At 46.0% G+C, this 27,587-nt stretch overlaps 2 protein-coding genes across 8 annotated transcripts in view; one reads left to right on the plus strand and one right to left on the minus strand.

Annotated features, from left to right (window-relative positions):
- SERHL2 (serine hydrolase like 2) overlaps nt 1-21,329 on the plus strand; it is a 24,269-nt gene extending 2,940 nt beyond the window's left edge. Inside the window, exons 1-13 of one of the 5 annotated variants that reach the window (XM_080971925.1) lie at nt 5,975-6,131; nt 10,282-10,431; nt 10,827-10,940; nt 11,999-12,040; nt 12,288-12,307; nt 12,996-13,070; nt 15,541-15,624; nt 15,824-15,936; nt 16,731-16,810; nt 17,930-17,964; nt 18,523-18,599; nt 19,759-19,852; nt 20,803-21,329. In XM_080971925.1, the coding sequence (XP_080828051.1) occupies nt 10,284-10,431; nt 10,827-10,940; nt 11,999-12,040; nt 12,288-12,307; nt 12,996-13,070; nt 15,541-15,624; nt 15,824-15,936; nt 16,731-16,810; nt 17,930-17,964; nt 18,523-18,599; nt 19,759-19,852; nt 20,803-20,922 (1,002 nt within the window). In that variant the 5' untranslated portion in view covers nt 5,975-6,131; nt 10,282-10,283 and the 3' untranslated portion in view covers nt 20,923-21,329. Of the gene's footprint in view, nt 1-5,974; nt 6,132-6,185; nt 6,569-10,281; nt 10,432-10,826; nt 10,941-11,998; nt 12,041-12,287; nt 12,308-12,995; nt 13,071-15,540; nt 15,625-15,823; nt 15,937-16,730; nt 16,811-17,929; nt 17,965-18,522; nt 18,600-19,758; nt 19,853-20,802 lie in introns of those variants that run through there. The other 4 variants (XM_080971924.1, XM_080971923.1, XM_080971926.1 and 1 more) reach the window with 4 other exon arrangements.
- RRP7A (ribosomal RNA processing 7 homolog A) overlaps nt 15,804-27,587 on the minus strand; it is a 14,692-nt gene continuing 2,908 nt past the window's right edge. Inside the window, exons 3-8 of one of the 3 annotated variants that reach the window (XM_080971936.1) lie at nt 27,375-27,500; nt 26,605-26,728; nt 24,670-24,767; nt 23,610-23,808; nt 22,554-22,680; nt 15,804-16,042 (exon numbers count right to left, since the gene is read on the minus strand). In XM_080971936.1, coding sequence (XP_080828062.1) covers nt 22,595-22,680; nt 23,610-23,808; nt 24,670-24,767; nt 26,605-26,728; nt 27,375-27,500 — 633 coding nt within the window. In that variant the 3' untranslated portion in view covers nt 15,804-16,042; nt 22,554-22,594. Of the gene's footprint in view, nt 16,043-18,486; nt 19,231-22,553; nt 22,681-23,609; nt 23,809-24,669; nt 24,768-26,604; nt 26,729-27,374; nt 27,501-27,587 lie in introns of those variants that run through there. The other 2 variants (XM_080971937.1, XM_080971935.1) reach the window with 2 other exon arrangements.

Consider the following 27,587-nt stretch of genomic DNA (forward strand, 5'->3'; position numbering starts at 1 on the left):
TTCTTGATTCCAGAGATCAACCAAGGCTTTGACAGAAGCACCTGCCAAGAAGACAAAACAATCCTCCTGAGTCATCAGATGGTTTCTGGGTTTCCATATGTTTCTACCCTACTTGTGCCATTGCTGCCTAGGATTTTGAGTCTCTGGATAAATTAGCAAAAGCTAGAAATCTCAAAATAGTACTGAAATACAATGCACCTGAAATATGCTTGTAACCAGTGTATATGGTGCTGGTACTCATCATGAAGTTGTTATAATAAATGCCACACTTTTAAAATTGGGGGGGGGGAGCTGCCAGTACTGAATACCCTGGAGTACCCCCGGGGGGGGGGGACACTGCTTGTAACATTTCCCAAACAAATATTATTTGGAATATATTCATAAAAATTGTAACACTGCAATATACCTGGCATTGTTTAAAAAAGGAAAGGGGGCTGTAGCTCTTTTTAATAAGTAGATTTACACTACATCTTTCTCTTTACAGCTTCCTTTAAGAATCCTTATATTTTGGTAAGTGAAAGATTGAGCCAATTTTCCTCCTGCCAGGAAGCAGATTAGTGGGTCTTTTCACAGAAGCTCCTCCCCTCCTCCTCTAGGACAAAACCAGTTCATTAAGGAACTGTGACAAAGGCTTTCCAGGAAAGTGATTCCTTTTTGATGCTGGTGGAGAAAGAACCAAAGCCCATGACACACATTTCTCCCTGTCCAAATGTGCTACCATGCTTGTTTGATCCCTATGTCCCTATACATGCCTTCAACCTACTTTTCTTTTCAGATAGGAAGCCCATCTGGAACCCAGATGGCTGGTGGGATTTTGCTGTGGCGCCAGAGTGGTCACTTATTAAGTCAGGTATTTCTGGGGGTACTCAAGGATACACTGGCACCTTTCCCTCCCTACACTGGTCAAAATCGTAGCACTTACTGTAACCACGTCATGGTGAGTATCAGCACATTTTACTCCTCCCTCCCCCGAAGAAAAGCACTGGGTATAGGACGCGGGTGGCGCTGTGGGTTAAACCACAAAGCCTAGAACTTGCCAATCAGAAGGTTGGCGGTTCGAATCCCCGTGATGGGGTGAGCTCCCATTGCTCCTGCCAACCTAGCAGTTCAAAAGCATGTCAAAGTGCAAGTAGATAAATAGGTACCGCTCCAGCGGGAAGGTAAATGGCATTTCCGTGTGCTGCTCTGGTTCTCCAGAAGCGGCTTAGTCATGCTGGCCAAATGACCCGGACGCTGTACGCCGGCTCTCTCGGCCAATAAAGTGAGATGAGCGCTGCAACCCCAGAGTCGGTCACAACTGGTCAGGGGTCCCTTTACCTATAGGACAGGTAGAGCTGAGCAGAAAGAGGGCTTGCAAAACCCCAGGTAAAGCCTGTATATGGTGCTTTGTAAGCCCCCAAAATCAGCTGATCATCAGTGCTTGCAAAGCACAGGGCTGTGCCTTTGCCAGTTTAATTGCAGACCACATGGGCAGAAATGGGCTACCTGATATCACTGTGATGCCAGATGATTGTTATGGAAACCTTTGCTTTTTGCTACTCTTAATATTTTATTTGTGCTGGAGAACAGACTCCTGTCAGTCCAGTGCAGCTGGCACCCCAAAACTAGTAGGTTTAACCAGATCAGTAGGACCGCATGAGGAACTCTGTAGTTTCAGTAATATAGAGTATCCTGTACAATTCCTGGGAGGGAAAGAGGAAATCAGCGCTTTTCCAGAAAAGGGATTTTATTCATTGAGCAACTGCAAGATCAATTACCGAAAACTATCCCAGATGGGAGGGGGAAGCAGCAGTGAGCCAAATGCAGTATAGTGTATATGGAGAGAAAAGGGTGAGAGCTGGCAGCACTGACAAGAGGGAGAAATTGAGAGAGAGGGAGAGGGGAAGAGGGTGCTGGTTAGTTTTTAAACCTTCCTTCCTTGCAATTTGTCAAAAGCACTTCAGTAGAAGAGAGAACGGGGATCCTCCATGAGACGGTAAATCCAAGGGCAAATGAAGCTCATGTTCCCAGATTGTAGCAAGAAAACACCATGGAGCACAGTGGTGCAAAGTCATCACCAAACAGTGGCTTCCAGGAGTAAGTTAGGCAAAGTGTCTATGGACCAGTTTGTCCAAAAATGGATGAAAGTCCAAAGGTTCATAAATTCCAGAGTTGCACTAAGCCAGTATTTGAAAAGGCCGGTCCAATAATGCATCTGTCAATAGAAGTGCTTTTGAAATCCTGCTGTGTTCGGAGAGTGGGTGGTCCAAGGTCAGTTATGGACAAAACCCCCTGTTCCTCATTCTCAATACTGTAGAGAGGTTCTAGGCACTGGGTATGTATAAGTCTGGTGCTAGGTAGAAGATCACACAGAAGAGGTCAGTCTCTTGGTGTTATCTATTAACCAGTGAGTATTATTTTGTCTGAATGGATGCAGAAGAGAAACTGGCCTTGCAATGTCTTGATAGTCAGCTGTGGGCAAGTTGTAGAGTGAGAGACAATATAGGAAAGCAAAAACACAATGGAGCTGAGCTAGTGTTCTCTAGCAGCAGATTATGTGTTTCCGAATGCCCACTGTTGGTTTGACCAAGGCATGAATTCAGGACCACCTTCATCAGACTTGGAAACCTCTGTCTTCATGTCCTTCCCTGTTTTATCTCCCTTCTGTTGTGTTTCAGATTGATAGTTACTCAGCGTAGGGACTTGCCCACTAATACTTAAAGCACCATGCACATCGATAGTGCTATCATTATAATAATAATAATTTAATAATTTATTATTTATACCCCACCCATCTGGCTGAGTTTCCCCAGCCACTTTGGGAGGCTCCCAGTATAGTGCTGCCAGGTAGCCTTGCCTCCTTGAATAGCCAACTAGCCAGGGAAGGAGAAAGAAAAGTGTGCTCCCACCACCACCACCACAGGTCACAACCCCAGGTAAAAACAAAAAGTGCAGGGGAGGAGAAGAGGGATGTGGCCATGGTAGCTTCCCCCCTCCCCCCAAGCAAGCAACTTGCCGAAAGCCCCCTCAAAGCTGGCAGCACCTCTGTTAGCCATTCAGAAAACTTCAGGGAAAATGCTTTAATAATTAAGTTACCATGGAAACACATCACCAAATTTTCCACACTATTTTGTTAAGTCTAAGGCCCAGACCAGGTATTGCCTCAGGGCAACCTGCACTGAATAGCTCTATTCACAGGCGACAATGTGTTTTATTTAGACATATATGCAGGGAATTCAGTTTTATTTTCTGACATTTTGGAGATAATACATATATTTTATTATAATGTTTATGGTTCTTATAATTTTTCTACCCCCCCTTTTTTGGGGGTAAGAGTTCAGGAGTGTCAATGTGTAAATAGAATAAAGCATGAGGTAATAGGCACTTGCCTTTTCATAAGTTCTCCCCCACCTTCCTAAGAAGGGAGAGTGCTCCTGTTTTGGTCCTGCGTGTCAGTTTCCCACAGGCATCTGGTTGGCCACTGTGAGAGCAAGATGGTGGACTAGATGGGCCATTGGCCTGATCCAGCAGGCTCTCCTTATGTGGTAAATGAAAGATGGAGAACCTGTAACCCTCAAGATATCATTGAACTCCTCCTTGTGTTAACCCTGAGCACTGGCCACCTTAGTCATGAATGATGGCAGCTGGAGTTCAACATCTGGAGGGCCAGAGGTTCACCATCTTTGTGCTAAATACAGCATTGCTGCCAGAAGGATGATTATGCCTATTGAGGCCTGTTCAGTTGTTTAATTTTTTTAAAGATGAGTAGTACTATTCATAAATATAGCAAGAATGGTGAAATGGCAGCAGGATCTGGGCAACGACACCTTTCCGTCCTCCCTCCTTCTCTCTCTCCCTGTCACCACACATATATAGAACACAGCCCACAATATTTGGTGACTGAGATGGACAGGATGGCATGTGTGTACATTGACTGGAATGACAATTTCATCTTACTTCAATCCTTTCAGTGGATCAGTGTGGCTCACTGCACCTGAGGGCAGTGGGCTCTCTAAGGAGGCAACACATAGGCTGCAACTCTGTTCTCTATCACCTCCCTGCTGCTTCTTGCCTGTCAACAGCTGCCTCACTCTGGCTAAGGGTAAGGCTGGCTCTGAATGCAGGAGATGTTGCTTCACAAGAGATTTCCTGTTGATGGTTAATCTGATGCTCCATCTGTTAAGTATATTACATTCTGTTAAGTATATTACATTCACTTTTCCGAGCCTGTTCCCTTAAATGAACATTGATTCCCTCGTTGATGATGTGATGCTTAGATCATTCAGCTTGTCCAGTAAAAATCATTTACTAGGATTATTTTGAATGAAGAGGTGTATGGTATTCATTGCTTTCCAGTAAGGTCCGAGTTCCACTAAGAGCTGATCGACTTAGTGGAACTTGGGTCTCATGGGAAAGCTGCTAAATACCGCACACACACCTGATCCATTCAAAATAATCTTTGCAAATGAATTTTACTAGGATTGATCTAGTTTTTAAAGTGTTGATTCAATGTCAGGCAGCCTCTGAATTATTTGCCGGCTAAGCCTGATAGGTGATGTTTCTATGGACTATTAAGCTAGAGCTGTGTTTGTACCAGAGCCTTGCTTGTCACAATTTCCTCTCAAATATTGTGGGGAACTATGTATTTGTGTTAAACAAATGTGAATAGGAGAACCAATAACTATTTTCCACACTGGTCTGCAGTCTTCGTTCTGGCCAGGCTGATGTGCCTTACCATAAATTCTGTGCCAACAGGAATTCAGAAGGTAAAGCTTTTCCTGGCATGTAGAAGAAGCAGAGGACATTTCATCTGCTTCTGATGACACAACAGTTAAAGGCAGCAGGCCAGGGCTCTGCTAGAAGAAAGCTGGCAGCACAACTCCAGCTCAGAAATGAAAATGTTTCACTGGCCACATGAAAATGTTTCACTGGCTTTTGCTGCAAACAAGAGAATGGAGCCTTTCACTGTACCACTGTGGATTGGAAGCTGGTATGAATCCATAGTGACTCCTGCTGTTCCCCATCATTTTTTGCTTGCTAATTATAACGGGACAGCAATTATTCTATTCAACTTTCAAGGCTGAATTCACCTGCAGTGGCCACCAGGGGAGGCTACATTGGACCATTGGAGCTGTTAGCTTCAATTTATGTATTTTGTTAGGAGCAAAATGCCTCTCATTGTGACAAGGCGGCTTGAATATACCCAGGAAACTGAGGTTTTGGATGCAGTGCTTATAGGGAAAACAATGTGTATGGATAGGCACACACCCAGGTGTGTGAAGGCTAGGCTACCCAGTACCGGGGATGGAAACAGATAGTATCCAAACTGCAGCAGTTTAGTTCAGTCAGGGAAGCTAAAAAGGTGCATGGGGTCCTTATTTTTCCTACAGCAGGGAAACTATCATCCCTGGAGTAGAACATAGCTATAACGTCCCCAAAGGCCTCATCCTCTGTCCTCTCAGATTTTCCAAGTCAGCCACCTTAGGCTCAGGGGAACAAAATTACTCGTAGAGAGCCAGGGACCCATTGCACCTTGAACACACACAGCTTCTGTCCAACAGGCAGATAGTTGTACATGTGACAGACAGCGCAAAACAGTGGAAATATATAAACGAAGATGGTAAAATATTTTGCACATTTCAAGCTATGCCAGTGACGAATGCTGATTTCAACCCATGATGCTCCTTGCTGCATCATTTCATAAGCCCGCTTCCTTTCAGGCCCCTGGTCAGGATCGAACATCCCAGTTACAACTTACATTTTACAGGGCAACCCCATGCAATCATATTTACTGGAAAGCGAATTTGGCAGTGTTCAATGAGATATCCTCCATGCGGTCTCAGCCTATGCAAACTTACCTGGAAGTAAGCCCCGTTGAGCATAATGGGGCTTCCTTCCAAGTAAACATGCACAAGCTCGCGCTGTGACAATAGGATTCAATTCTTGCATAGGATTGCATAGGACGCTCCCTGAATTCCAGAGCAAGAAAAAGGCAGAAGGAACGAGCGCCCGGTCCCTTTAAGAGCTGCAAGCTTGCTCTTTGCATCTCGCCGCACAGAGGGAAGTCTTTCTCTCTGGTTCCGGCAGCTGCAGATGGGGGAAAGAGTTGCTTTTCTTCGCACAGCTTGAAAGCCAGAGGTCTGCGTCTCGCGGTGAGTGACTTGGCCGGATCATTGCAGCGGTCCCTGCGGGTCCGGTGCCTCGTACTTTCACGCCGTTACTTTCCCCCTCTTAATTATTAAGCAGAGTTTTCAGCCTTCCACTTTGTTAATGCTCGACAGAGTTGGCGCTGGGTCAGCAGCTTTGGAGACGGGAGAAAGTCCCCTCCGCGGGCCTGCCCAGCTCTGTAGTTCTAGTAGGAAAACGCCGAGAGACACTTTTCGAGCCCTTCACGCGCGTTCTTGAGCGTTCAGGATTGTTGGGGGGCGACAAGGCAGGCCGCGGGCGGCACGACTTGTTGCAAAGTCCACAGCGTCTGACTCGACAATTCTATGCTGGGTCTCTGGGTGAGGCGCAATGGAGAAGAGGGGGCCTCTGAGCATGTGCAGCGGCGGCCGACCCTGCCCTTCGCCACCGGATCCGTTCACCGGTACAGATTCACAACTTTGTTGTGCTTTATAGATAGTCCTGACCCTAGTGGGTTTGTTTTAGAAATTAAGTTTAATTAAGAGAATTAATGGGATGTACGGGCACAGATGCGTGCAGTAAAAGTAGGTTAGTCAGTAGTCCTCCGATGTTGTGTCCTGCATTGCATAAGGGTGTGAGAGGTCAGCGAGTAAACAGGTAAACTGCAGCTGCCTTATCTTCTCATTTTCCTCCTCTCTTACCCAATAACCATATAAGTACTGATGCAATAGCATTGATTCAAATATTTATTGGTAACTTTTAGGCACCCTCAGTTAAACTTGTTTCTCAGTTTTGATGTCGGCTGTGCTCTATGGAGGGAGTGCATACTGCCCTTGACTTAAAAATACCATTTCCACTTCGGCTGCTTTATATAATAATAATAATAATAATAATAATAATAATAATAATTTGTTACTTATACCCCGCCCATGTGGCTGGGTTTCCCCAGCCACTCTGGGTGGCTCCCAAAAGAATTAAAAGCACAATAAAACATCAAACATTAAAAACTTCGCTAAACAGGGCTGTCCTCAGATGTCTTCTAAAAGTCAGATATTTATTTCCTTGACATCTGATGGGAGGGCATTCCACACAGCAGGCGCCACCACCAAGAAGGCCCTCTGCCTGGTTCCCTGTGACCTTACTTCTTGCAGGGAGGGAACCGCCAGAAGGCCCTCAGAGCTGGACCTGTCCAGGCAGTACGATGGGGGTGGAGACGCTCCTTCAGGTATACTGGGCTAAGGCCGTTTAGGGCTTTAAAGGCCAGTACCAACACTTTGAATTGTGCTCGTAAATGTACTGGGTGTTTGAAGCAGGGGTCCTGTTTCCCACCTATGTTGGTTCTTGTGGGAAGGGAGTGGTGAGCCTGGGCAAAACACACCTAAAGGTTCCACCTCAATGCCAGGCTTTGGTTTGAGGCAGCCTTGAAAAGCCTTCCAAATGGTTAATTGTGCAGTAAATTTTGCTTTCTAATGGCGTTTGTGGTGTGTGTGTGTGCGCGCCAGTGGTGGGCAAAGGCTGCACTGCAAACTGAGAATAAGACCCTGAATATTGAGACTTGTGAAATGTCGTCAGTGTTCAATCAGCATCCCATAAATGTCACTAGCAATGTTTTACTGTGTTTTTGTGTGTGCTGTAAGCTGCCCAGAGGGACTGGGGAAACCCAGCCAGATGGGCAGGGTATAAATAATAAAATTATCATCATCATCATCATCCTCCTTATCATTATTATCACCATCACCATTATTATTATTATTGGACATGGTAGCCCCCATCAGTGGGTAAGTGTAAAAGAATGATGGCTCATGTTGGCTGATGCAGGAAAGGCAAGCACCATTCCCCTTGATCACCTCTGACATGCTCAGAGACATTTTGTGGGGGTGTGGTGGGTCAGCCTTTGACCTTAAGCTAATCCTGGAAGCCCATCATCTTCTGTATGTTTCCTTGCCTGGCAGTGAGCTGGAACTTCGGGGAAGAGCAGCAGAAACTCACTGAGTCAAGAAGCACTTAATCATTGTCAGGTTCCAAATATCCCTAGGGGCAGACCATCCCAATGGTCCCCCATTCCTGCATCACTGCAAGCCCAAACTTCACCGGGAACTGATAATAATAATAATAATAATAAATTTTATTTATATCCCACCCTCCCCAGCCAAAGCCGGGCTCAGGGCGGCTAACAACAATAAAACAGTATAAAAGTATAGCATAAACAACACTCTAAAATCATTCATTATAAAATTAATTAATTCAGGCCACTGGCAACCATTGGGCCAGAGCTCCGCGAAGATTGCCGAGGGAGGGAGTCAGGCTGTGCCCTGGCCAAAGGCCTGGTGGAACAGCTCTGTCTTGCAGGCCCTGCGGAAAGATGTCAAGTCCCGCAGGGCCCTGGTCTCTTGTGACAGAGTGTTCCACCAGATCGGAGCCACAGCCGAAAAGGCCCTGGCTCTAGTTGAGGCCAGCCTAACTTCTCTGTGGCCTGGGACCTTCAAGATGTTTTTATTTGAAGACCGTAAGTTTCTCTGTGGGGCATACCAGGAGAGGCGGTCCCGTAGGTACGAGGGTCCTAGGCCGTATAGGGCTTTAAAGGTTAAAACCAGCACCTTAAACCTGATCCTGTACTCCACCGGGAGCCAGTGCAGCTGGTATAGCACCGGGTGAATGTGATCTCGCAGCGAAGACCTCGTAAGGAGTCTTGCTGCAGCATTCTGCACCCGCTGGAGTTTCTGGGTCAGTCTCAAGGGCAGCCCCACGTAGAGCGAGTTACAATAATCCAGTCTGGAGGTGACCGTCGCGTGGATCACAGTGGCTAGGTCAGGGCGAGAGAGGTAAGGAGCCAACTGCTTAGCTTGGCGGAGATGGAAAAATGCCGCCTTTGTTATAGCTGTAATCTGCGCCTCCATGGAAAGGGAGGTGTCGAAGATTACACCCAAACTCTTAACGGACGGTGCTGGCACTAATTGCGCCCCCGCAAGAGATGGGAGTTGCCCCCCCAATCCCATATCGCCCCGTCCCAGCCACAGGACCTCTGTCTTCGAAGGATTTAGCTTCAACCGGCTCCCACGTCACCATCCAGCCACAGCTTCCAAACATCTGGTCAGTGTGTCTGGGGCCGAGTCAGGATGGCCATCCATCAACAGATAGAGTTGGGTGTCATCGGCATACTGATGGCAACCCAGCCCAAAACTCCGAACAAGCTGGGCGAGGGGGCGCATAAAGATGTTGAAAAGCATCGGGGAGAGTTATCTAACCATGATAGCAGGGTCACTCTGACCTCCCCTGCTACTGGACCAGAAGCCAGACAGGAGCAAAGACCAAACGGGAACTATGCGTGACCACAGTGCTATGGGAACCAGTGGTGCTGGGTAACCAGTGGAGGACCACATTCTAAGACAATTCTACCATTGGAAGGGAGAGTTCAGGGTCAGTTGTCAGTTCACTTCTCATTGCGTGCTTTCTCTCATTCACCCTTCCCTCTTTTTTTCTCCCAGGGGAAGGGGGAAAAAAGGAGTATTTTAATGTATATCATACACAATAAGGGCTCATAAAACGATCGCAAACAATAGATGCTGAAAAACTGGAATGGCTTGAAATTGTAGCACCATGAAGCACTCAGTTCCTTGAGGTGGGGAGATAATGTTAAAAGCATGCCCCGAAACAGCTGTCACTAACCTGGCACCCTCCAGGTGTTTTGGACTACAGCTCCTGTCAGTCCCAGCCATTACAAAACATCTGGAGGGTAGCACGCTAGCAAATGTTGCCTTAAAACACAATCTTTCTGAAGGGGGTGGGAAGAGGCAGTCAGTCAGACAAACCAGCGCTGCCTGATATATTTGTTTCAGTGACTGGATACACAGGGCCAGAATCTGTTTATCGACTTTTTGTTTGTTTATTTATTACATTTATATGCCTCCTTTTCTCTCAAGGGGGTGCAGATAGTTCTCCCCAATTTATTATCACAACAATCCTGCAATGTAGGTTAGGCTGAGAGATGGCATGACTGGCCCAAGGTCACCCAGTGATTGGGGATTCAAACCCTGGTCTCCCAGGTCATAGTCCAACACTCTATCCATTATGCCACACTGATCAGCGTTGGTGTCCAGTGGTTATGAGACATAGGTGAGACTGCCTTCTCTGGTAACACTATCATCACCAGGAGACACTTCTGTTGTTTCATTTCAGACATGATCTCAGAGATGAAGTTAATGGTCCCCTGGGGCCACATCGCAGCCAAGGCATGGGGATCTCCACAAGGCCGCCCTGTCCTCTGTTTGCACGGGTGGCTGGACAATGCAAACACTTTCAACAGGCTCATCCCCTTACTTCCCAAAGGTAGGATTCGTTGTTGGGTCCTGCGTTGTTTATTCCTTTATTTAAACAGCTGGCTAACAATAGTTAGTTGTGGTGCACAAGTAACTTAATACAATGAAATTGTAGTACAGTGGTACCTCAGGTTAAGTACTTAATTCATTCTGGAGGTCTGTTCTTAACCTGAAACTGTTCTTAACCTGAAGCACCACTTTAGCTAATGGGGCCTCCTGCTGCTGTTGCGCCGCCGCTGTGTGATTTCTGTTCTCATCCCGAAGCAAAGTTCTTAACCTGAGGTACTATTTCTGGGTTAGAGGAGTCTGTAACCTGAAGTGTATGTAACCCGAGGTACCACTGTATGTTATACAGGAGTGTGGTTTGGCACCTGATTTGTTTCTCTTCCCTTTCTTCTCTTTCAGATTGTTACTACATGGCCATTGATCTTGCAGGACACGGCCTGTCATCCCACCGCCCACCTGGGGCAATCTATCACTTCATGGATTATGTGGGTGACGTGCGCAGGGTAGCAGCAGGTGAGCCTGTTGGATTTGTTTGTAGCCTGTAGGCAGTTTGAATTTCTCAGTGGCCTGGATCTATATTTCTCCTGGCTGCAGTCAAGACAGTTTCTCTCACACTTCCTTATCAGCCGAAGCCAGCAAGTTCTCCCCAACCCACTTTCAAGGCCAGACATAAAACTTTGCAGCCCTTGCTTTAATTAGACAGGCTCCAAAGCCTCTAAAATAAAACACTAGTCACAACTGGCACATACATACAGCTACAGTTTTACAGGTTGTAAATTCTCAGTGTAGCAGTTCTCAAGAGTAGGTGTAAACCTTTCACCTTAATCTGGTTTGGTAAAACCGGTTAGTAGGCATTGAGCTTTGACATCATTCCTGTTTTTTAGTTGTGGAAGAGTTAATAATTGTGAGTGCGCTTCTCAGATGCTAAAGCACAGCCACATTTCATAGGGCGTAGCCTCGTTGTAGGAAATGTACATTGTTGGAGCTGAGCCTCCATGAACATTCCCTGTGCAATTTAGGGGATTTGCTCCCATTGCAGCATTAACCATTTCCCAATTTCCCAACATCCATTTATTCCTGTGCAGCTTGTTAGCTGCCTATTTTTCAAAGAACTCAATCAGGCATTCCCTTTTAGAGGGACTCTCTTGCCTGTCGAAATAAATAAAAAAAATTAAAAATTGTCCAGTAGCACCTTAGAGACCAACTAAGTTTGTTCTGGGCATAAGCTTTCGTGTGCATGCACACTTCTTTAGATACTTCTTGAATCTTGAATTTTTTTATTTATTTTGACTGCTTCAGACCAACATGGCTACCTACCTGTCTCTTGCCTGTGACAGCCTGCACTAGCTTTCCCCAACCTGGTGCCTTCCTGATGTTTTGCACTGTGATTTCCAGCTGTGCTAGCTGTGGCTGTTGGGAGCTGTTGTGCAAAACATCTAGAAGCACCAAGTTGAGCCGTGATGTGGCTAATGTTTGTATTGTGATGCTGCTGATTGCCCGGGGACTTGTGAAACCTGGGCTTTCTGGTCTTAACTCAGCCTCTCATTTGCTCTTCTTTTTTTTTTTTTAAGCAATGAAATGGAATCGGTTTACCCTTATGGGCCACAGTTTGGGTAAGCAACTCTTGTCCCCCGAGGAAGCTGGTGTTTCTCACACATAAGTGAAACCTCAACTTCCTGCCATTTCTCTTTCTCTTTGGCAAATCACTGCACCTCCCCCCCCCCCTTCCTTGTTTGTTCACTTATCAAATTATGGTCCTGTTCTCTCATTGCTGTTTATACCCTTTGGACTATATGGGTGGTCACTGTGGTTCATACTCTGTGTTCATATAAACCTGACTTCCTTTTTTCCTTCCTAAAGGTGGGAGTATTGCAGGCATGGTGAGTATATTCTTATCATTATTCCCTCTATTTCCCGTGTTCAGGGTTTGAGTGCCACTGATTATGTAGGAAGAAGAACACCATCCATACACAAGAGGAACATATCGGAAGGCTTGGAAGAATTCTGTGCAGAAGTGTGTTAGAAAAAGGGAAAACAACAAGAAACACCCCCCAACTGCTCAATGAGAATTGAGTGACCACATGATGCTGACTCAGTTGCAATCTCCTTTCTCTGAGTGCTGGTCTTTATGTTGCCAAACCTTCACCATCCATCCCCAAGAGGGACGGGTTGGCAGGCTCAAGACCCTCAGCTTTTCAGAAGTACAAAAACATATTTAGGAAACAAACTCTTAATAAGAGAGGGATTTTTTAAATTAAAAATAGCCCAGTGAAGACTGAGCATGCTCAGTAGGCATGGAATGCTGTCTGGCTGTTGGAAACTTAATAGAAAACCAAAGGAAGTGGACAAAGACTAGACCATCCTCCAGAGGAGTATTCTACATTGCAACATTTTGTTGCAGAACTCACTTATCTATATAGAAATGTCTCTTCTCAAAACACAGTTTTTTTTCTGTGACAAACACACAAGAGAATAAGAAATGCTATCTGGACAGAGGTGATAGAAATTACTTTTTGTTTCTGCGGTAAAAGAGCTAAACTTCCTTTCTTTTTCCCTCTGTCTTCCTAGTTCTCTAGTATTTTCCCTGAACTGGTGGACAAGCTGATCCTGGTGGAATCGTATGGTTTTTATCCTGCACCTCAGGTTAAATTTTAATATTTTTTTTTGCTACCCTTGCAGTATAGTTGAGAGAAGTGGCATGAACTGAAGAAGCTATATAAGTTTCTTTGCTAATAGAAGGTGGTTATTTTTGAGGTAGTGTTGAGCCTGATGTGGGGCATATGGGAGGCAGCCCCACCTCTGCCCTCCTTTATAAGGTGGAAGGCTAGTGGGTACATGGCAAGTAGGTTGGACAAAATACTTGTGCCTTTTTGACAGTGCCCAGGGTTGCTGCTGTAAATGCAGCACCACAACTAATCACTTTACTCAGGCATAGGCTAGACGCTAAACACAATTTATGTAATTAGCAATCTTTAAAATCACAGATGTGGGTTGGAACCCCGATGTGAGTTGAGCAGCCACCCGTGCCATTTGGGCAAGTGCAAATTGCTTGCTACACGGACTCATGCCTATTTGCCTCAACAACTTACCGTATTTTTCCGTGTATAACACGCCCCCATCTATAAGATGACCCCTATTTTTGGGGACGCAAACTAAAGAAAATGGCTCCCCCTGGTTCATTCCCCCTCTTCTTGTTGTTCTTGTTTCCTGCAGGCAGGCAGCAATTTAACCCAGCAGAGCCTGAGGCGAGGAGGAGGAAGGATGCCATTGCTTTGCTATGAGGTGACTCCCGCCCTCTGTACTCTCCTCCTCCTCCAACCACGGACCGACTTGCTCTGTGGTGGCGCTGCTGCTGCCTGCCTTCCTTGCTGGTGACAGGGGCGGCTCACACGCTTTCTTATTTATTGAGGGAAGCGGGGGTAAGGGTGCAGGGAGAAGAACATGAAGGCGGCGGGCAACGGGCAGCCACAGCTGAGGTGAAGTCAAGTGGCGAAGGCAGAGGACAAAGAGCGCAGTGAATGCAATCATCTCCTTTTCGTTACTATATTATCCTTCGGCTCCCCACAGAGGGAATGGCTCATACCAGGGCTGCGGGAAACGACGAGCTCTTGCTGGGCACCTCCGGCCGCAGAGATGCTGGTGATGTGGGACACACCGTCTCTGGAGGAGATTGCTCACACATCAGACCTGTATTGCATGCGCAAAACCCACCTATCAGCTATTCCATTGGAGCCAGAAGCCGCAGCAACAGCAAATCCACACCAGCCCTTGTTGCAGCCACTAATAACACCGCTGTCACAGGCTAGCGGAAGCAACAAATCCCACGACACCAAAATGCACTATGGATAAGACGCCATCCCATTTTTTGATGTTTGTTTTGAGGGGGGAAACCTTGTCTACTACACGGAAAAGTACGGTAGTCAAGTGGATTATCCCTTTTGTTAGGGAACTCACACCCCTTTCCTTTAGTGCTGTAGATTTCCAGAGTTATGAGGCAGATTTGCAAAGAAGAGAGGCACAATGGTCTGAATATGTTGTCAAAGAAACTGGAAGTCTGTGGTTACTGTGATTCCTGCTTTGCAGGAGTTTAGACTAGACGACCCTTTGGATTCATTCCAACTCTACAATTCTGATTCTATTGGGAGGAGCCAACAGTTCAGGCTTAGCATCACGTGTAGATTTAGAACCAGCCAGTGGATAAAGTAACTTTGAAAAGAGCCATCCCCAGAGGTGTGTTAATTACTGAAAAGCAGCAAGGAGCAGGAAAGGTGATTGCTACTCCCCACACGATGAGACTTTTCTACCACGGCCACTTTTACGTCTTTTAAGTCCTGGCTTTAATCAGAAAATAGATAAGTAAATCTGTTTTCATATGTCCTGTGAACCATCTTGGCTCCTGCACTGGGAGAGAGGCAGGGCAATATATAAAATAAACATGTAATTAAAATTTAAGTGATTTTTTTCCCAGCTGGAAAGTATTTCTTGCAATTGTAGAGGCCGTGGGTGAAAGGCAAACTTCCCTCCCTTGCATGCTTAAGTTTCTGGGATGTGATTTAACCCAGCTCTCATGGCAATCTTGGAGTCAGTCAAAATGTGTAGACAAAAAACTTTTCTCTCCCAAAATTAGCAACTGCATTTGCCAGTGATGGGATACAAAGAATTTGATCCATAACTCAGGGATCTCTAAGAGGTCTATTATACTAATACAGCATTGTTCTGTCTAAGGCTGGGCGATATCTGGTTTTCAACATTGGGATATGTCATGAGCTAAATAAGGGTTGAACTGTGTAGAGGCATTGACTGGCTTCAGTTTTTCCCACAAGGTGACTTTTGCACACACATCATGATTTGCGATATATTGCCAGGTCAAAAATTATGAAACCAATATCACAATATGGACTTCAAACTGATTTGGGATGATATATTGATATACCGCCTAGCCCTAGTCCTGTCCAATGTTTACTGGTTGCACAGAATGACATGAGCATAATCAGGACACGTTTTTGTGTGTGACTTTCAGGGAATTTAATTGGATCTCGTTCCTAGGAGGATTTCCTCCCACAAAAGCCACTGCCCAGGCTCTGTGATTGTTTGTTGGCTCTCTTGTTGGCAGGGTTATCAAAAGGGCCCGGGATTACATACAGAAAAGAAGCCGAGGTTGCTGTTCACCCCTAGAGATGCTTTCTCACGTTTAGAGGTGAGGTTGGAAAGCAGCATGGCATTGGAAGTCAGGCCTAGTGGTGTCAGAGTGCACAAAAAGAGCTAACCCTTTTAATTCCTTTACTTCTGTCTTACCTTCCCAAGAAGCTAATACTAATGTTGTTGTTTTGTATACCTTGTGAGGGGCTTTGGGTGTAACAGACTTCTGAAAGCAGATGACTATGTCTGATTTATAGGAATTGGAGAAGATTTGCAAGTCCCAGCGGGAGGTAATTGAGGAACTCCTGAATTTTGAGACCAGCAAGTACCATTCCCCCAAAGTACGCAGTCCTGAGGCAGCCCTTCAGAGGTGAGTTCCCTTCTTTGGTCTCTGGCAGCCGTTGGGTGTTTTGTCCCTGGGGGTACAGCAAGGTCTGTCCTGCCAACCATAGCCGCCTCTTTCCAAATCCATTATTCTGAAAAAGGAAATGTTCTTTTATTTTATTTATTGCATTTATATCCCGCCTTTTTCTCCAAAGAATTTGAGATGGCATGCATGATTTTCCCCCTGCTCATTTAATGCCCACAACCCTGCGAGGGTAGGTTACTGCTGAGAGGCAGTGACTGGCCTAAGGTCACCCAGTGAGCTTCATAGCTGAGTGAGGATTTGAACCCTTGTCTCCAACACTCTGACCACTGCATCATACTGGCTCCCTTGCAGAATCAAAACCAAGATATTAGAATGGAGAAAAAAAGGCAACCAAGGAAACGGTGCTCAGAACTTAGGTACTTGGCTAAAATGCCTTCCCAAACCTAACTTAGTCGTGTTTGTTAATTTCTGTGGTTCCACTCTTGAGTAAAACTTGGTTGAATACCACCCACTTTTTTCGTCACCCCCAAAAAGGAACATAATTGGTGTCCCTGGTTCATATCAGTGATTTGCCAGGTCCGGGGTCCTGTTTGATGGCATCACCATTGAATGCTTTCTGAAGTGTACAAGGCATCAATGTTGTACAAGAGCTGAATATAGATTCAGGATGGACAAATGTGGCTGGGTAACATTTGATAAGATAAGGGACTAGTTGGTGGTGGCATTACTAAGAACGCAGTTCTTGCCTGCATCCTACTGACAAAATTGTACATGTTTCTGCTTGACTTGCCTAGGTTAATGGAAGCAAACAGTCAGCTAACGGAAGAGAGTGCTAAGGTACTGCTGGAGCGAGGGGCTTCTGAGGTGGCAGGAGGTAAGAGGCTGAGATACAAAGAGATGCCTGTTGTGTTTCACAGAACCTTCAATTAGGGGAGCACAGCTTGGTGGCAGAGCACATGCGAGGTCTCAGGTTTAATAGCTGGCATCTTTGGTGCCAGGGGACTGTTGCAGTCTTGTGTGAGACACTAGAGACCTGCTGCCCATTGCACTAGTGGCTAGCTGGCCCAGTGGTCTGACTCTGCCTGAAGATCTAAAATGATCTAGCACAATCAGTGGCGCATTCTGTGACTAAATATTCAGAACTGATCTTGTTTGTATGATAGTACTGACATGCTGCCTTCCAAGGCAATTTATGAAGGGATTGCTGAAACCATAAAAGCTATACAAATAAAGCAAACAAATTACAGAATTTAAAAACAGCAGCAGTTTGAAATTAAGAAGTTTACTAAGGTCTAAGTTAAACCCCTTTTCAGTCCAGAGGTGCTACTTGTGGGAGGGAGTTCTTAGGCGCTGAAAAGGTCAGTCTTGAGGGTTTGCCAGTCTGATGGATTTTGGCCACAATCTCTGAGAGGGTCCTTGCGAGGCCATTCTTAAGGCCTATCTTCAAATAACCTTGTCTAAACAGTTTAGGGCTTTACTTTTTACCACCAACAATTTGCACGGAGCCTGGAAATAAACAGGCAGCTAATGCAGCTGAAATGGAATATGTGCTATATGCTCCGAGTGCCTGTTGTCCACAAACATCCTAGTGCCGCATTCTGTACCAGCTGAAGTTTCCAGACCATGTTTAAAGGCAGCCCCATACAGTCCAGTCTGGCTGTAACCAGGGCATGTGCCACGGTCCACTTTCTGCAGAAACAACCTAAGCTGCTAAAAGGCAGTCTTAGTCACCAACACCACCTGTGAGGCTTCCATAGATAGTATCCAGGAGACACCCCCCTGCCCCCACCAATATAAACCTGGTCTTTTAGGAGTTGTGCAGTCCTCTTTCCAGGTATTTAAATTTTAATTGTGACAGCCAGTTAAACTTACCATTTATAGAATAACTTCCTCCCCCCCCCCCCCCAGCTGTGTTAAGAGAAAGAAGCCAGGGGAAAGTTTGGAGAAAAACAAGTTGTACAAAATGTGAGATGTGATTCTTCTCTTTCTCTAGGTTTGGTTTATAACAGAGATTTAAGGGTCCTTGTGGTAAGTTCTGATCTAGTTTTGTTGAATGTTTTCCCCTGTATTTTTCATCCACCCAAAGGGTGTTGGAGGTACACAAATTAGTCCTTGCTCAAAGCCCTGCTTATGCATGGGCTAGCTTTGTTAATGTTGGTCCTCTAACCTTAGTTTCCTCATTTGTCACAAAAGTTGCAGTGAGAGCCTTTGTTGGCTAGATTGCAGAACACGGGAATATTTAATTTCCACCTATTTCTGGCTAACTCCATATGGCTTTTCTGATGGAAAGCATTTTTGTAGACAACTGGTATTTCAGTTTCAATGGGTCTCCTGTGAATCGCCTTAGGACCAAAAGACTGTTGACCTGTGGCCAGGTATTGGCATGAACAATGCCATTTGTGGAGCACCTCCTATTGCCCCCCGCCCATTGATTGGCAACAGAGGGTAAAGTGGGGTGACCTGCTCCACTTTCTCTCCCCCAGCACAGAATAAAGGGGCAGCATAGAAGAAACCCCTTGTGTGCTAAGCCAGTCAAATGGACTAGATGAGTTATGTTCCTTATTTGTCATTTTATATCATATGTAGCAGAACCACAGTTTTGTGTCTCTGGATCAATGCTGCCACATCCTGAAGAAAATCGAGGCTGATATACTGATGATCAGGTAAGTGACATGCAGATGTAACCAGTGCCTAGTAGATCTGCCTGAGAGAAAAAGAGAGGCAGGGGCAGAGAATGAAGAAAAATGGATTGCTTCACTGATCAGCCCCAAGCATAAGACTGAATCAGTCCTCCTTAGAGCACTCCTGTAGTGCCTAAACTACAGAGTAGTTGCAGAGTAGTATTCCAAGTGCAGTGCAGTCTTACGCATGTTTACTTCGAATGGAGTCCTACTATTTTCAGTAGGCCTACTTCCATCTGGGTCTGCAGAGCATCGCTGCTTTAAAAATCATGAAAATATATTGAGGTTGTGCTAAATACCAGCTTAGCCAATCTAGTTTGTTGTTGGCATCCGTCTGTCTTGAGGGACAATGCAGTGCACCTCCGGGGTGAAGTCAAACGGCTGCGTTAGCAACACTTAAGTGACCTTCCCGTGGCACAACCCTGGGCAGTGTAAGGAGGTTCTGGGCTGCCCAGATGATGTCCCCCTTCTCGGCCTCTCTGATGTGGTCCACCAGCTTGGCTGCAGTAGTCGCCAGAAGGAGGTGTACAGGGCGCCATCCAGCTGTCTTAAGGACTCCATTCTGGATTTGTGCAGGGTTTACTCCTTAGCCTGTTCTTCTCCAGAAGATATTCTGCAAGGCAACGGAGGTTTAGGATCAGTTTTTCCCCTCTCCCAGATGGCTCCCTTTCCAGGTTGACAGGCCCTACCTGCCTCACTTCTCGCTGGTGGACCCACTATTGGTCTCATCCGCTCAATCTGCCAGAGCCTGTCCACATGCAGGCGAAGTCCCTGACTCGCTGAGGATTTGAGACCCAGCAACTGAACTCACCTGATTTAGCCAGCCTGTTTCTGGACTGTGGCCACTGTTGCATGCCGATAGCTTCTAGGTGGCCCAGATGAGAGCTGAGTGCAGGGTGGGGGACCAAAGGTGAACAAACTACCCCAGAAGTGCTTTCCCTACCGTAACACCCTATACACCCCAAATCTAATCTATCCTTTTTTCAATGGTACAAGTGAGAAGGATCAGTTCAGGTTATCCACAAAGCTAATGTAATATCCAGCACCCTCTTCTATTTCTTGGAAAATTCTATCATGCAGAGGATTTGAACTTTGTGTTCTTATGTGCAACCAGAAGTAAGAGCTGATTGTTTTATTCTAGAGCAGAAAATGGGATTTTTACCAATCCTCCTAAAGGTAGCGTCCCATACTTTGTAGAGCCACTTGAGGAAGCATTCAGGACCAGCCTAAAAGAGGTGAGTGCAAGTCCTGAGGGGAACACAAACTTGCTCTGAGCCGTTTTACATTGGCTTTGCTGGGCAGTTGCTTTTCTCGCTTGGGGTTTCCATGTATTCAGTGGGGAGAGGGAGGTGGCAAAGGAGGCAGTAGGGGTACAGCTGGATAGACCCCCCCCCCAGTTATGAGATAGGCTTAAGGGGCTGTAGTAGGCCTGGGGAACCTCTGGCCTCTTCCTGCTGGCCAACCTTGATGCCACATGATTGACAGGCAGGTTGCCCCACCCAACTGTCAAAATCCCTTGTGTGGAGATTGTAAAAATGTCAGGAAAGGGGGAACGAAAGGCGCATTGGCCAGCCATCCCCAAACCTCAGCCCTCCAGAGGTTTTGGACTACAATTCCCATCATCCCTGACCACTGGTCCTGTTAGCTAGGGATCATGGGAGTTGCAGGCTGCAGGTTGGGGGTGCCTGGCATAGGCAATGGAAGGGATGTCTCCCGTGCTCTGCCGATGCTCCCCAAATGCACCATTATTTTTGTTTGCCTTGGCTGATCAGGATTTAGCCTCCTGCTTGGATAGGTGGACTAAAACGGAGGAGAAGGGGTCAGTGAAAGAGGAAAAAAACAGTGCAGCTTGAGCAGCATTTCCAGTGTGCAGAGGGTCACTTTCCTACCTCTCTGCCTCTCCTCTGGAGTTGAAGCAGAATTATGCAAAATGAGCTTGCACCCAATGTACAGAATGTGCGTTTGTCTTTAAGCCCACACTGAACACAGGTGTGGTTGTGTTCAATAAAACTACTGAATTGCTTTTGACCCTTTCGCTGCCAGTTGTAGATGCTTCTGGATGGGCTAATCCAGCCTCCCTATTATAACTCTCTACTCCTAGCATTTAATGTTAAGTTTCATTGTTCCATATGTCTGACTTTTCTTTCCCATGGTCCATCTCTCACTGTATCTCCCTTATTCTTAGCGTTACCAATTTGTGGAAGTTGCTGGCAATCATTTTGTCCACCTGAATGAGCCCCAAGTTGTGGCCGGGATCATCAACACCTTCTTAAATAAGGACCAGAAACCCAGAGCCAGCCTATAAGCAGTGCCTACCTACATCATCATGACTAACCCTTCCTAGAGAACAGATGGATGCCTTAGAAAGATTCAGTCCTGCTTTAAGTGAGGAGGATGCTGTGGGACCTGCAGGGTATCTTGCACAACTACCTTGTGGCGCAGTGGGGACAGCTTGCACAGACATTTAGCATGAACAATTCTTTGTTCTGTTTCTACTGAACGGCTCAGTGAGATTCAGTTCTTCATGAGTGCCTTAGTCCAGTTACAGATATGGTGGGTGAGTGGATTTATCTTAAAATGTTAATTCATGTACTGGATTATGATTTTCTGGGCCAGAGCCAGGTGTTCTAACTAGGTAACAACTGTTAGTTCAGGGAAGGAAACATTTTAGCCACTCATGCTAATTTAGGTATTAAAACTAAGTTTGTTACAGCTTGCACTTGTACTTCTTTCCTCATACAATTTTAAATTCCTCTAAACCAGGGGTCCTCAAACTTTATCAGCAGGGGGCTGGTTCACTGTCCCTCAGACCTTGTGGGGGGCCGGACTATATTTTGGAAAGAAAAAAAAATGAATGAGGGACGATGAGGGGTGCACAAAAGGGCTCTGGAGAAGTGCTGGCACCAACAAAGCCCAGCCCCCTTCCTCCTCTACGCAGGGCAGGGAGAAGCCAGGAGGGAGGGAGGAAGCGCTGCCGCTGCCGTGGAGGGAGAAGGGAAGAACTTGTGCGCTGGCAATCCACGCAGCGATTCCTGGATCGTCTGTGGGCTGGATTTAGAAGGCAATTGGGCCTGATCTGGCCTGTGGGCCTTAGTTTACCAACCCATGCTCTAAATAGTTTAAATCTCTCAAAAGAATTTATTGTTTGGTGATACAGATTGAGGGGACTAATAGAGGAGGAAAAATTTTACTGAGATGTTCTTTTTGGCTTCACAAAATAAGCCTCTGACAGGTCTGCTTTTCCAAGGTGCCGCTTGCATCCATAGCATAGATATTTACAGGAGAGATGCAAGGTTGTACAAGCTAGGGAAGCAGCTGTTCTTTGACAGGTTGTGTGGCACACAAATTGTCCAGTAAAAATTCCTACATAGAAGTTGTGTATTGGTGAAGATGACAAGAACAAGAAACCTGATGTACCGTATTTTTCGCTCTTTAAGACGCACTTTTCCCCTCCTAAAAAGTAAGGGGAAATGTGTGAGCATCTTAAGGATCGAATGCAGGCGGGAGGCTCTGCTCAGTGCACGGGCTTCCCTTGCCCGGGAGAGGCTGCGCGCAGCTAAGCCAGAAGCCAGGACAGCCAGCAGGATCGCAGCACAGCGATCCCACTGGCTGTCCTGGCTTATGGGATTCAGATTTTTTTCTCTCTTGTTTTCCTCTTCCAAAAACTAGGTGTGTCTTATGGTCTTGTGCATCTTATAGAGCGAAAAATACGGTATATCACAAATATAAAAACAAATATTTACATGTCTGTTTCATATGAACAGCAGCCTTAGAATTCCTCACAGGGGAAGAAGGCAGCTTATGAACTGTCAGTTCATAGCAAACAAGATGATTTCATTTCCAAACTCTCATCATCTGCTGCATCCATCACACTCCAGGAGATATTAGAGGGGAAAGGAGAAAAAGTCAAAATTATCCCAGCAATGAACCTCTTACTGTGGCTGCTGTTCTTTTCAGAATAGCTGTAGATCTGCAACTCAGTAGGGCCGAAACTTCCGCTGCGCCCGTAGGAGAGCAATTTTCTGCTTGTCCTCTTCAAACTTCCTCCTCAGTTGAGCTATGTCTGAAAAACACACAAAGGAAAGATTGGATAAAGCAGAGAAAGAACCAGTGTCACAGCAGGAAAAAACTCCTATAGCATATTTGAGTTAACTTTCCCTACTGTCCAGGTTCTGAGATGGTTTGATGCCTAAAGGTGGCAAAGTTTGCAGACATCTCCTGACAAAGCATAGTAATGAGAACATGCTACTCTTGAAATAAAAACACTCAGAAGATGCTGGAAGCTAAAAAACTGCCCTTCCACAAAACACCTGACAATCTTAACTGTTCAGAAAACAGCAACTAAGCTCCTTCAGATGTTCCTACATTTTCACCAAAATTCAAGCTGGCAAAGAATACCATATTTACTTGAATGTAATGCACACTTTTGGGCCAAAGTACATTGCAAAAATTAGGGACGCGGGTGGCGCTGTGGGTTAAACCACAGAGCCTAGGACTTGCCGATCAGAAGGTGGGCGGTTCAAATCCCCGCGACGGGGTGAGCTCCCGTTGCTCCTTCCCAGCTCCTGCCAACCTAGCAGTTCAAAAGCACATCAAAGTGCAAGTAGATAAATAGGTACCGCTCCGGCGGGAAGGTAAACGGCATTTCTGTGCGCTGCTCTGGTTTGCCAGAAGCGGCTTAGTCATGCTGGCCACATGGCCCAGAAGCTATACGCTGGCTCCCTCGGCCAGTAAAGCAAGATGAGCGCTGCAACCCCAGAGTCGGTCACGATTGGACCTATTGGTCAGGGGTCCCTTTACCTTTTCCTTACATTGCAAAAATTAGGGTGCGTGTTAGATATAATGGCGCCGTTATTTTTGGTTTCAAGATTTTGAAAATTGAGGTGCGCATTAGATTCCTGTAAATACGGTATGCTATTCAAATTAGATGACATTCTCTTGCATCAAATATTCCACAGAATTGAGAGAGCAGATGAAGAGGAAATGACTCACGTTCCCTCTTGGTCTCACGATGCTGCCAAGCATAGAAATTGAGCAGCTCCTTGCGTGCCCTTTTGCGCTTCTCCCTCTCCAGCGCCCGCAAGTTGGCTGCTTCTGTCCGAGGGAGCCCAGGCCTTCGACCTTTCCTTGTCACCTTCACCCACCCTTCCTCATCCGGGATGCCATCTTCCTTCTCAGCTTTGGCTTCTTCCTGCGTCAATAAAAAGAGCAATCTCAAGCCTGGTCAGGAGAGGCTGCTTTAAGCTCACAGCTTCCCCCTGAGTGAGGCTGGGCAATATATCAACAGCTAAACACCACTATATACCAATATATCACAATGTCTGAAATAAGGATGGCTATTAAGGCATTGGCTAGCTTCACTGTTTTCCCCTCATTGTGATTTTTACACACTCACTCACTCGCAATATATTGCCAGGTCAAAAACTATGAAACCAATATCACAATATGGGCTTCAAACCAGTTTTGGACAATATATTGATACATCACCCAGCCCTACCCGAGCTCAGTAATGCTGTTTATAATTTCAGAAGGTGCCCTGCCCAACTTCACAGCCCTTGAGCAGAAGAGCCCAGTGCAAAGCCTTTTGCCATGTGAAAAGGGATTTCTGAAGAAAGAAGGATTGTGTTATCAGCAACCCAAAAATATAGACAATGTGTTCCATTCAACATTTCCATTCTAGATTCACTCCAGAGGTGGGGAACCTCCAGCCAACAGACAAATCTTGGCCCACCAGGGGGTCCAATTTGTCTCACAAGGTCTTTTCCTTCAAAGCATGCCCACCCATCAGCTGACATCACTGGTGGAGAACAAGGTTGACTCCTGCATTGGCTGCACACCCTGTTCCCAACTCATCAGCTGATGAGCGGCCCAAGACGCCAGGTGAACCTCATGGCTGAGTATGTAAACTCTAGTCTTCTCTAATCACTACATCACACTGGGTCTCTACCCAGTCAATGCTGATCATAACCCAGACAGGTGATGCTGAATCCAAAGGACCCTTCAAGGGAAGAGCATGCTTGGCTAATACCATAATATTTTCAGCAATGCATACCTTTGCAACCTTCTTGTCATAGGCCTGCATGAAAGCATCCACTTCTGTCTTCAGCTCAGCAGGATCCACAACTGAAGCTGCATATCTAGCAATCCATTCTGAGATAAAAACAAACAAATAATAAATCAGTTTGCAGTGCAAAAAATGTTCAAGACAACAGAAGAACAAAACACAATTTTGGAAACTTTAGAGGCCCCCTTAATACAATTGAAACCAGGGACTCAACGGTGGGGGACAACAAGATCAAATTTCAATTACTGCTACTTCTAAGAATGACAGCATGCTGGACTTGAATGCCTATCTGTGATGGCAAACCCTGTTCTCTCAGGTCAATGAGCAGTGGTTTGCTGGCAGGTGACTGACAGTTCCTACTAGAGGCACCTACGGTTAAGAAATACCAAATATCACTGCACAAACCACTTGCTGCTTGGCTATTTATTTACTTAATTTATATACCACCCTTCATCAAGAGATCCCAGGGCAGTTCATAGAATAAAATAAAAGATAAAACACAAGTAGTTAAACCAAAACAACAAAACAATACCCCCCTTCCCACAGATACATTTTAAAGGCTGTAGGATATTAATTGGCCAAAGGCCTATTGAAATCAATCCTACTGTTATAACAAGGCCCAGTTTCCCCTATAGTCTGAGGTTGCCCCTGTACTCTGGAAAAGGAGATTCCTTCCATGCCACAGTACATTTAAGTTGGGACATGCTGCTGCTACTTTAATGTGTGCTTCACAGGAAGTGCTGTCCTTGACTGCTATAAAACGGGGGCTAACCTGCAGCCCAGATCTAGCCTAGCAAGCTGCAGGAAGTGATCCACCAGCCCCTGCTCTTTGTCCACTGATCTGGTTGACAGATAAAGCCCTCTGCCTGATCCTTAGAGAGCAATCTGAGATGGAGAGAGACAATCCTCTCTAAAGACCAGGCAGAGGGATCATTTATCTGTGAGCTTAGAGCCAAGCACCACTGTGCTGAGATCATGGATAAAACCCTCTGCCTGCTCTTTAAGAGTAACCGGCAGCGTTTCCCCCACCTTCACTCCAGTGATGGATTGGAGAGGACTGGAAATGTTTGCTTTCTTCTCTCTCTTTCTCTGTGCTAAGTGCTGAGTGACTGCATGTCTAGTGGGGTGAGTGTGTGTGGCCTGCATAAGTGTTGTACGAATAGAGGGTGCAAACACACATGCACATACATTGTTGAAACTCACAGCCAGTATGTAGCCCTCAGGGAGGTGGTGAACCTTGAAGGTGGCCAAAAAAAGGTTAGACACCCCTACTATAAGACAACGTCACAGGACAGGAGATGGATCAGGGAGTGGCTCTACATTCTCTTCCTTTAACTAATCAAAGGCAGTCTGACTATACAGCACAGAGGCTGGGGAAAGCCTATGTTCTGCCAGGATTGATAATGGTTGTAGATGGAAATGGAAGACGTGGGGAGTCCTCTGGTAGCAGCTTTGCATTTGAGTGAGACAAGGTGCCCTGCCTAGTCAAGGTGAATGAGGTGCCTGGGGAATGCAAAAGTAATAAAGGATGGGTAAATATAATCTCATTAAGAGGTGAACACCTAATGTTGTTAAATTAAAGAATTTGTATACTCCTTATTCACAGTCCCCTCTAAGTGGTGTACACTGGCTGGTATACCAGTATTCTATTTCTGTCCCCTTCTTTCACGAAGGAGCTCAGGGTAGCTCTTCCCCACCCTACTCTCACCCCAAATGTTATTGCACAGTAGCTCTCATGAGGATTGTTAGGCTGAGAGAGAAATTTGCCAAGTGAGCATCATGGCCATATGGGGAGTTGAAGCCTGGTCTGCCCAGCCTGTACAACACTCACATTTCTCCACCAGCCACAAACTAAATCCTTACACACCTGAAGGCCAGCCCAGGAAGAAAGAGGGAATTTCAAGGCATTTGTGGTTCACTTACTGTGAATGCCCGTTTGCACAGGGTGCCTTTTGGAAGATATCACCAGGGGGTCTTTTGTTGATAAGGACTTGGCAGCCTGCACCCCAGCAGGACTCTTGAACACAACATAAGCAACCTTGAACCCCTATAAAGCAAGAAGCTCATGATTATGGACTGGGTCTGTTTTCACTCACATACAATCCGAAGAATGAGAGGTTTAGCCAGCCACTGAAACACCCACTCAAGGGGGAAAACACATCCCTGTTGCTCTTTCCCCTGGCTTCGTCATGCTTCCCCTCCCTTCCCTCATCTCTTTTTACATGAAAAAAGAGAGCCAGCCATACATGCTGCCTCTCAGGTTCAGCTCTGGGTCCAGCTGCATGTGTGCTGCTGGGTTTTTAAACATGGAAGAGGCGAAGAGGGATGTGCACAGCCTCCAGAACTGAACGCTCACCCACGAGACATGCTGTGTGCACTGCCTGCTTTCCTTCCTCCACCCCTTGATGAAAGCCTTTTCCGCACTATATTGCTTGGGAAAGGGGAGAGGGTATGTTCAAACTCCACAGTGCAGTTTGGTACTGTTAAAGTAGCAGCCTTTTTGCCTGACACACAGGCAGACGTCAAATTGCAAGGCTGGCTGAACTTGCAGCGAATGAAGTCCAAGCTGCTGTAACAGGGAGTCAAGCCTTAGCTCTGGTCCTTTTCTTAAGAGTCCTTCCCCCCACCCCCAAAATGCTACATTCCTACCCACCTCTCCAAATTCCACCCTTGCTCAAGGGTTCAAGATTTACCTGGAGTGCTTCTGTGTTGAAAAACTTCGTCTTGGGCATTTCTTTCTTTTCTCCCAGACTTGGCTTGTCACACATCTCCACGGAGCGTACAGAACCGCAGCTCGAGAACAGCCGGGACAAACATTCCTTCAAGCAACAAAATGAAATTCAGGACAATTCATGGCTATAAGAGGGACATTTCCTGAAACCTGAAATCATCCCCCATTATTTCCC

The sequence above is a fragment of the Podarcis pityusensis genome (assembly GCF_964106645.2).
Source record: "Podarcis pityusensis genome assembly, chromosome: 10".
In the NCBI taxonomy this organism is placed as follows: Eukaryota; Metazoa; Chordata; class Lepidosauria; order Squamata; family Lacertidae; genus Podarcis; species Podarcis pityusensis.